At 35.0% G+C, this 10079-nt stretch overlaps 1 protein-coding gene across 3 annotated transcripts in view; it reads right to left on the bottom strand.

The window, feature by feature from the left end:
* Positions 1-1912: 1912 nt before the first annotated feature.
* Positions 1913-10079, bottom strand: part of TAFA2 (TAFA chemokine like family member 2) — a 182759-nt gene continuing 174592 nt past the window's right edge. For all 3 annotated transcript variants that reach the window (XR_009274758.1, XR_009274759.1, XM_058805265.1), the window contains one exon: positions 1913-4306. Coding sequence is in view for 1 of the 3 variants with exons in the window: in XM_058805265.1 (XP_058661248.1) it covers positions 4295-4306 (12 nt within the window). In the remaining 2 variants the exon portion in view is untranslated. The remainder of the gene's footprint in view (positions 4307-10079) is intronic.

Here is a 10079-nt window from a genome sequence, read left to right as displayed (position 1 = left end):
CTGACGGCCTTATACAAACCACACTGAAATTACCCAGGTGCCCTGTCATTTCTGTCATCTGACTGTGGAGAAAATCCCGGAGACAGGAGTCAAACCTTTCCCACAACCCAGAGAACAGGTCTAAGGTCCTACTGCCACCCCCACAGCCACAGGTTCAGGATGCTGACTGTACCCCTGTGCTCACAGGCTGGATCCACTTCCCCAGACCCTACATCTCTGGTGATGAAACCATACTTCAGTTGTTTGACTCTCCCAGCATCCTATTCACAGCAGTCTGATAAAGAACTGTCACTCCCTTACACAAGAGTTTCCACTCTCACCATCAGTGGCCCTCCTGCCAGATGGTTTTAAATTAGTTTTGGATAACAAGACATTGACAACACTTGTAATCTCAACTGTTAGCAAAGCTGTGGGAAATTCAGCCTTTTCATGTACTACCTCTTCTGTAGTACAGATGAATACAGAATGTACAAAAACCCCAGCCATACTTTTGCTAAAATATTTGCAATGACTGTCTGTGAAGTAGTGTCCAAAAATTAAATAAGCTCTTACAGAAACAAGACCAAAGATGTAATCTGGAAACATTCACTCATTCTGTGAAAGAATAAACAAAAATGTTTTTCAGGATACAAACTTTGTAATAAAGACAAAGTGATTAGGAAATTCTTATTTTACAATTTAAGACCGCTGAATTCGCAAGAAATCATTTAATGGCATCAGATTATTCAGGTGTGACAGGTTTGATTCAGAGTTATACAACTTTTGGCAAAAAAACCTAGAAATTAGGGCAACAGTTCTCTTGCAAATCAAAACTGTGCTCCTTTTCTTTGCCAATAGATTGGTTAACAGATGTGTAAAATTTGAGGCATGAAGGAGGAGGAAGTAAATCAACAGAAAAGGATGCCAATCACATATTTCTGTTGTGTTGTTACAGACTTTCATGCATTACCTAGAAATTATAAAAGCCAGCTGTACAATTATAATGAGCAAAAAAAAAAAATCCCTGCATATATTTTTATGAAAACTAACAAATTAAAATACTTTATATCAGATAATTTATTTTCAAAATAAACGCATCTGATGCACTCCTAAAGCATATAGACTCTTAACAAAATAGAACTGCATTTGTTTGGTGTAGTACTGAAATGCTAGACCAGAAACATTTTTAGGCAGAGCTGAAGGAGTCAAGATCTAAAAGATACAGGATAAATACAGGAATTGAAAATGTATAGCACAATAGGTGTATTTATAGGTAGTTACAATGTTGCCTGCAGCAGTGCTGTTTCAAAAGGTTAACATTTTTTATGACCAATAAACCACATACAACCAAGATCTAGACTTGAATGCTTTTCAAGCTTTATTTTAGATTTGAATCTTTTTTCATTAAGATTCATATCAGGACTTCCTTTTGTGCTTTGCTGAACTGATCCAATACATCTAACTGTGAGAGGTATCACAAAGCTGCGATTTTTCTTCCTCTCTCAATGCACTGCCACTTGGAACTGCAGAACTTCATATTCTGCAGTTCAGCATTCTTGATGTTTACTTAATTCAAAGAGTAACATGGATCTGATCCTAATGCCTGATCATTTTTGCAATCAGATGAAACAATCTAGAAAATATTATATAAATGAATAAATTATTAATTGAAGCAATTAATATTCTTACATGAATGCACATAGCTGAGCCTGTCACTCCATTTTTGAAGGAGCATTAAACCTGCACTATGGACACCTCAGCTGGGGCTCCCAGCTTGCTTCAAGGTGCACAAGCAGATCTGAGAATCTGGCTTTCTTTTTCCTTTTCTTTTAAACAGTTCTACATATTAACCTGAAATATTACTTTTTCAGGATTGTCTACCATGTCTTGTTGCTACTTAAAACATCTAAATGATAATTTTTCAGGATTCATATTTTGTGAAGAGAAAAAATTTATTCAATCTGAACTGAAAACAACAGTACACCCGCCAGAATTTCCCATAGGTATCAGTTCCTTTCAAAAAAAGACATTTCAAAGTGGTAGGAAATATAAAGTTAATAAAACCTTTGAGATTCTTATTCACCAAAAAATTATTTTGTTCCATGAGTAAACAGACCTCCAATGCACACATCCATACAGGGAACTCTATTTTATATTACAATTTTATTCACTTGCTATGAATAGTCACAACATTAATCTACTGCAGAGAATCTATTCAGTATATTTGAAAATCCATTTATTTTCATTTATTGGTATGCATGTGTTACACTTGTATATAATACAGTATTTTCAGCGCTGTTTAAGAACAAGGAAACAAAGAAAACAAGTATTGAGAAGCATGATGTAGATTTTCGACCAAAGAGAGGTCATATTTAGATTTTACAAAACAGCACATTTACACTTTGCACTGTCCCAGAAAACCTCTTTAAGATGTTCCTTCCATCCTGAACCTCTTAGCACAAATCCATATAATACTAATCCATCCTAAAATACCAAGAGACTTAGTTTCTGCTACAACCGGTTTATTCTAATTAAATTTTAATCAGAAAATAAGATCTTTTTCTGTCAGCATATTTCTTATTATTTTCGAGCAAAATGATAGAATATACTTCTCAGTTTTATTCCCAACAGTCATTTATTTTATTTAAGCTCTCCTGTGCAATAATACAGCAGACGTAATGAAATGGTTTTGGAACAGCAGGGCTACAGCAACAGGCAGAGCTCACCAGGGTGTTCATCCATCACAGAACTTAATATATAACTAAACTACCCATGTCAATGGCTTGTAATGATTAAACCATTTCTTTCTATTCTTTTTTTTCTTTTTTTTCTTTTTATTTGTTTTTTTTTTTCTATTTTTGGGGGTTTTGCTGTGTTTGATGACCACAGACTTAAACAAGCTTACTTTTATGTATTTTTGACTACCATTAGGTGTGTGTGGCTTTCATTTCAATTCACCAAAGCATACAGTCAGAACTCCCTCTAGTCATTGTATTTATGCAGTGTCACTAAAAGGAATTGCCAAACTTCTTTTGTATCAACATTACAGACGGTCCAATATACATTAAATGGAGTATAAAATTATACATTCTGTAATAACTTAGAAAAAAGCTCAAAGATGCTTAAGGCCTTCAAATATTGAGGATTTTTTTCATGTAACAACACATTTCAAAGTTCAATAATTTCTAACAAAACAGATCTGAATTGGATGACTGTATGCAAGCAAAACACCCATGAAGTGTAATACTGGGAGAGCACTAGGACTTTTTTCCTTTATGGCAAACAGACTGAGCAGACATCTACATAAGCATCCATCAGTATTTAGGTTCAAGCAAGAGATTTTATTTTTTAATAAAAAGACAAAAATTCTGAATGCTTCCCATCCAATATCATAACTGCAAAACTCATTTACATCCCTGCCTATCTTTGTAAAAAAGGGATGAAATAGTGTAATTGACTTCTTACCATCAATTTAAATGAATTAAAGGTTAGGAAAGTAAAGTACATATTGGGAACACCCATTTCCTTCAAACTAAATCGAAATGCATATATTAAATATATAAAATGCCTTATGATGGAAGTGGTAATTGAGTTTTGACCACTACTTTCTTTAACTGTTAAGCTGCAGTAGTTGGTTAGCCTTAGGGAAACATGTCAACCTGACTATACATTCTAATATGACTGATGTATTCAGATAACTATTACTTGTCAACAATAATTATTAACAATGGATATATAATTCCATTCCTATAACAAAGCAACTTCAAGATGTTGAAATATGTACCTTTGAGAGCTGCAAGATTAGAACACAAATAAAAATGTCTAAAACTGTGCCATGCTTGAGGACAATTTCTGCAACAGAAATTTAATTAAAGCCATGTGCAGTCCCACCAGCAATCTGAACAGTGGACCAAGGATCATTTCAGAGTGAAGGATCCAATACATTTCAGAGTTTGACTTCAAGATGAAAAGCCACTGTTCTGCAATGGAGAACCCAAAAGTTTGTTGCTTTTCTGCACCTTTAGTATATTAGCTCATGATTACAGCTGCAAATTCCTCAGCAAGTGTAATTCTACAAGTGTACACAGTTCAATCAGTTGAAATATTTGTGACACAGAAGTTCAAAATAACTTTCCAGTAGTTTTGATCTCAAGGCTCTTGCTGATTGCAAGCCAGGTTCTCATTGAAACAATTGATTCTGAAGGATACACCCCAGCAGTATAAAATTTCACTTCAAGGATTGCCTGGATGAATGAAATTCCTATGTGTTGTATTTAAAGTTATCAGCCTTGAGACTGGCTTGATTTGTCTTTAGCTATCGGGTTACCTGTAAAGAAAAAGAAAATGAGAAAATCAGAAATTGGGCATAGTGAATCTGTTTCTGAAGTAATGGAAAATGAGACTGCAGTGTAAGATCTCTGTCCAGCAAACATCTTTCTATTGTTTTTAAATAAGGGCATAAACCCCCATGATATTAAATGGCATTGCTCCCCAACTTAAATGGTGTTTTTAAGTGTTTAGTGAGGATAGGATTTGACAAGGAAAAATTGAACTGTGACCATGCTTTAAAATATAATAAAATCATGAATTGCCAACCCACATGTTGGCATTTAATGTTTTCTGTTATTCTTTTTTTGTTGTTGTTAAAAATTATGTATGTAACTATGCTTTTTAAATGTTAGCTATTGAGTATACCGTGACTGATACTGGAGCTGTATTCTTCCATTCTTTGCATGCATTTTTACAAAGCAATCATAACATCATAAAATCATTTAAGTTGGAAAAGGCAATGTCCTTTTAAAGGCTTAATTTATCTTAGCAAGCAATAATCACCTAGTGGAGAAACAGGAAGAAATCATGCAGAAGCTAAGTAGAGATAGAGATCCTGTTATTCACAAAGTAAAAAATTACAGAGGATTTAATTTAGAGTGGTTTTCACCCAGCCTAACATGAAACAAGAAGGAAACAGAAGGACCACAAAGAAAGAGTGGGGGACAAAGCATTTCACAATAATTGGACTTTCCCTCTAACTGATTTGGATTTTAAACTTTAAAAGAAAAAATTTGTCATATCAAAGAAACATAACTTTGAGGAATATTTCTGCTGTGTCAGTAGATACAATTAATCATCAAACTGTGTCAGGGGGAAACATTCCAAGGTTTGAAGAACAACTCATTGGAATGGTCACAACACTTTATGACATCAAGGGACATACGCTTTTCATTTTGATCACTGAGAGAAGGGTCATGCTCCTTAATGATGAAACATTCTTTTGCCCTCAGCAAAACTGTTTGCATACAGCTCTTGTCAGCTCTGCAGAGCATAACTGTACAACAAACAGAATATTAAACAGACTGTTCAAGGAGTTCATTACTTCAGTTTGCCTTTTCCGCAGAGTTGTTTCTAGGAACTGCACTTGAGGCGATAATAAAATTGTGCTTCGTGATTTTTATGATACACAGGCTTATTTATTACACTGCTTTTATTTTGCTTTGGTCTTGCTGTTGGAAACAGCCTCATGTGGTCCCTTCTAAAGTGGAAGATTGCCTGAAAAAATAATAAAGAATTAATTTAACAGTCAGGCAACATATTTCTGTGCCCTGCACCAAAGCTCAAAAGGCTGATGTACCACCTTATTGTATTTATTTTTTTGCTTTATTGTAGCAAGCTGGAATTCTGCTCATAGAACCAGGTGCCACTGAGCTACACAATGTAAAATACACATCTTCTGATATTATCCGCAGGTGGAATTTTACTGGCTTCATTTGTGATACATTTCTCTATATCTATATCTATCTCTACCTATCTGTCTATCCCGTAAAGAGCCACTGAGGCAAATAAGACAGAGGAGTATCTCATATGAGGAAAGATTGAGAGTGTTGGAACTGTTCAACTTGAAAAAGAGAAGGCTTGGGGGAAACACATCAATGTATACAAATATGTGAAGAAAGGGGGGCAAGAAAAGTGACCCAGAAAGTGGTGCCCAGCAGCAGGACAAGAAACTGAGAACAAGCCAACACAGACAGTTTCCTCTCAGAAAAATGTTTTTTTACTGTGAGGGTGGCAGAGTACTAGCACATTTTGCCCAGGGAGACTGTGGGCTCCATTACTGAAGATATTTAAAAGCTGTCTTGCCCTTACAGGGTTTAGATGTCTCTAGTTGAGCCGAGGGCTGGCACTTTCAGAGTTGCATTCCAATCTCAACTATCGTGTGATGCATTATTTCACAGATCTATGCATGGGCTGAGGTGATAAACTTCAGATAACAAAAATGGTATTTTTGCACACACATGACTGCTCAGTTACGTAGCTGTTTCGAAGTGCAAATGTGCTTTCAATCACAGAAAAGTCAGTAAAATCATAATCTGCATGCCTATCTACCCCTCCCACCTAGTACTACAACCCTGTGGTGAAAATATCCCCATGGAAGTAACATACACTGTCACATAAATTAGATAGGTGATTAAAATAAGAAAAAAAAAAGAGCAGATAGCCATTCAGATTTCTGCTCTATATCAGGTCACTCACCTACATACACACACACACACACAAACATATATATGTATATATTAGTGGTCCACATTTGCCTCTATGTATGATTTCAATACTTCTTGTGTTCAAGCATAGATTGCACACCAACATTAATGGAAGTTATATATCCATGCACCATACACATCAGGGAGTGAATAAACCTCTTGGATATTAAAGGCAGTTTCATAAAGAAGCAATGAAATTTTAGCTAATACCTAGAGGTGGTAATCCCAGAAATGCTTAATTTTGGATATAGTAAATGCTATTTGATTCAAGTGTCTGGGAAGTAAGGTATTAAGGTATTGTGCCAAAGACCTTCATAGGAAAAGAGGGACCAATAACAATACATGTCTGATCTTTAAAATCCGTAGAGAACAGTAACACCCTGAAACGTGCAAATCAAGTTTTCCGTTAATAATTAATATGTATGGAAAATTAACAATACAAATTTTAAAAGTACATGAAACCTTAGCATCCTATGTGTTGATTTGAATTAATTTGTTCCTTCTTGGAATGCAATTACTCTCTTTATAATAATAAATTTTCTCACATTGTGGTTATATCATAAATACACCACATTAGATTCTCTTCATTTTCTTGTCCTAAATATGCAATTAAAGCATAATTACTCTGCAGTTGCAGACTTTTTAATTTAAATTAGTGAGTGGCTGCTGTAAATTGGCTGTAATTGTATGTGGACTCACTTGTTTTATTTTAACACAACATATAATTAAATTCACCTGAAGATTTCCACATTATTCTGCTTACTAAATGTTCTGAACAAACTGAGTCTTTGGGTAAAATCTTTTTGCCAGGATAATGCAGAATGGATCAGAGATTGAAAGATCTCATGACATCACATTAGAAAAGCTACCAGCCTCAAGAGATATTTCTGGACAACAATGGGTGAAAAATATCCTCATTTTTGAAATCCACACAGTGGATGAATACAGCAGATAATAGTGTTTATTTTGTTAGAATAGATTTTCAATAAAAACTGTGATACTTTTACTCAGGACTTTCTTCTGCCTCAGAAGAGAAAGGAAGAAACATCAAGACTGTAGGATGTAAAGAATGGTGAGAGAATATTACCTGAATAGTAAAGCACTTCTCCCTAAGTCAAGCACCTAAGCATCAAAGTTACAGAACCCCAATTAGGTATAGTAAAATTCTTCTGTTTCTTCACAGAAACAAATATATCACAAATCATTAGCTAGCTACAAAATGGCTTTTGCATCCAAAATTAGGCACATAATTAATTATTATATAATAATGTTGGAATAAAACAGATAACAATAGATGGTATATTGAAATTAAGTGCGTGCTGGAAAATTTCATAACACAACTTGTACGTTACTATTTTTTTACTGGCAGCTTTTTGAATTTTTTTCTGTGTTTATCATAAGCCATACACAAAATCCGTATTGAAAACTGACTCTAAAGTTTGCAAAGTCAAGCACTTGGAATGTGACAACTTGCCTTTTTATATCTCCCCTTGCAATTTAATTCTCTCTCTTTTCCATCATGCACAGTAAAGAAGTTAATTTAGTGTGTGAGGAGAGTTGGAGGGAAGACAGGGCTATGTATCAATGCAAATGCAGAAAAGGTAAAATATTTAGGCCAATGTTTCTTGCCTTGACAGATGATTCCACATGGAATGGATGGACCCTCTGTTCTGGGTTTTCTCCAAAGAAGCAGAAAGTACTTAATAGAGGATTTTTTCTTTTTAATTAGAACTGTTCCATCAACTATATAAGATTGTGTGTGATCATAAGTCATGTCATCTAAGCATACTCAGGCTTTTTCTTTTTTCTCTTGAGATACGTAAGACACAGAAAGGAATTTTTTTTTTTTTTTTGTGAAAGCAATTAATAGCTCACCCTGAGCTAAGCAGAATTTCATGAGATGAAGTTGACTTGGCACCCCTTCCATTTTTTTCTAAACTATTAAAAGCCTCTGGGAAACAAAAATGGTATGGGGATTTCAAGCAAAAATAAAAGGGGTCTCACAAATTTATTTAATAACCAACATGAGATATGCTAAATACAGGGAATGACAAAAGCCATAAGTAATGGCTTGAAGAAATGCCTACAATGGATTGTCTTCCAAGTGCTGGAGAAAAGACAGAGATCCCATACCAAAACAGCCCTTGTTTGTATGCAGTATGTTCCTGTCCATTTTGTGTCATAATTGTGGTATCCTTTCTTAAACTGTATGCAAAACACCACAAAAAATTTAATAAAATTATGAACTAAGTGATTCTTTAGCAAAGCGTTTCTAAAAAGGAATGAACTCAGGAGGGCTATATCAGTCTTGTTCTTTTCTAAAACATAAATAATTTGGTTGTGGTAGCAAGAACTTAATATAAATACTACAGTGTAGAAACAGGGCCCATATAACCAGAAACAAACATCTGCCAGTGCATTTTCTCTACTCAGGCCCTCTGAGAATGAGGTTGAGGTTGGAAATGGATCTTTTGAACAGATGGAAGCACACTATTTCCTGGAACATTAAAATCCATGCAGTGTGTTTGCCATGCACTATCATTCCTACATTGCCTGTGAAAGCAAATGACAGCTTGCATTGCCACTTGTGCTTGTTCATTCACTGAAACAGTTGAACTTTTAAGCTTGGAAAATGCTTCTGTTCTAGTACTACTATCTTGTACCAGTGATAATCCTAAGTACTTTGCAAATGTTAACAAAGGACAGGTTCACAATTTCCTCACAGATGGATAATCATGTCGTTTATGTTCCAATGAATTGGGGAAAGTGGACAAAAAGATGTTAAGGACCTTTCTGGAATAGGGCTCATATATGTATAGACCCCTTACAGCAGGTGGAGGTGGATTTGGGTCCTTATTGCTAGATAACTGGGTTTCTGGAGGGAGGAGGAACCATTTCAAAAGCCTGAGAAATGAAGGTGACTCAAGCACATTTCAAGGGAACTGCAAGAGAAAACCATTAATGAGGACACAGGCCCTTATTTTAGTATTACAGACAGCCCTTTGACTGGGCTAATGACAAAACGCAAAATTTGAGTTATTTTTTGAGCAGTCTGGAAAACAGATATTTAATAACTACACAGATTCACTTACCTTCAGAGAAGGTTATGTATTGGAAGACACTTTTTCAAGTCATCAAATATTTCATTCCTGTATATAAAATTTTGATCCTACCTAACTTTTTATTTAAGGACTCAGCTTCAAATTTTTCCCTTAGTTTTATTTTAGGCACTGCAGTATGAAAAGTATTAATCTAAACATGTTGCCAAGCCTGTTAAGCGATTTAGAATTCCAGATCCTCATGCTTGTCCTTCAGGAGCTATGAGTAGCTCATTTTATTAATTAAAAAGTGCATTTCCCAGGACATGACTCAAAAGGCTCCCAGTTCTTTGATAACCATCAGACTCTAAAACCTTATAATTCTTTCATATTTTTATTGCATAGTGACTAATCCAAACTGCACTTTTGATAGTTCTTGTGCTTATGACTTCCATTATAGAGAGACAAACATTCTGAAAACTCATTTCATGCAATGCCATTTGAAATATAGCTGCACTCCTTTATT

This window comes from Ammospiza caudacuta, chromosome 5 (assembly GCF_027887145.1).
Source record: "Ammospiza caudacuta isolate bAmmCau1 chromosome 5, bAmmCau1.pri, whole genome shotgun sequence".
Lineage (NCBI taxonomy): Eukaryota > Metazoa > Chordata > Aves > Passeriformes > Passerellidae > Ammospiza > Ammospiza caudacuta.
The sequence above is the reverse complement of the archived record's forward strand: the minus strand, read 5'-3'. Positions and strand labels throughout refer to the sequence as shown.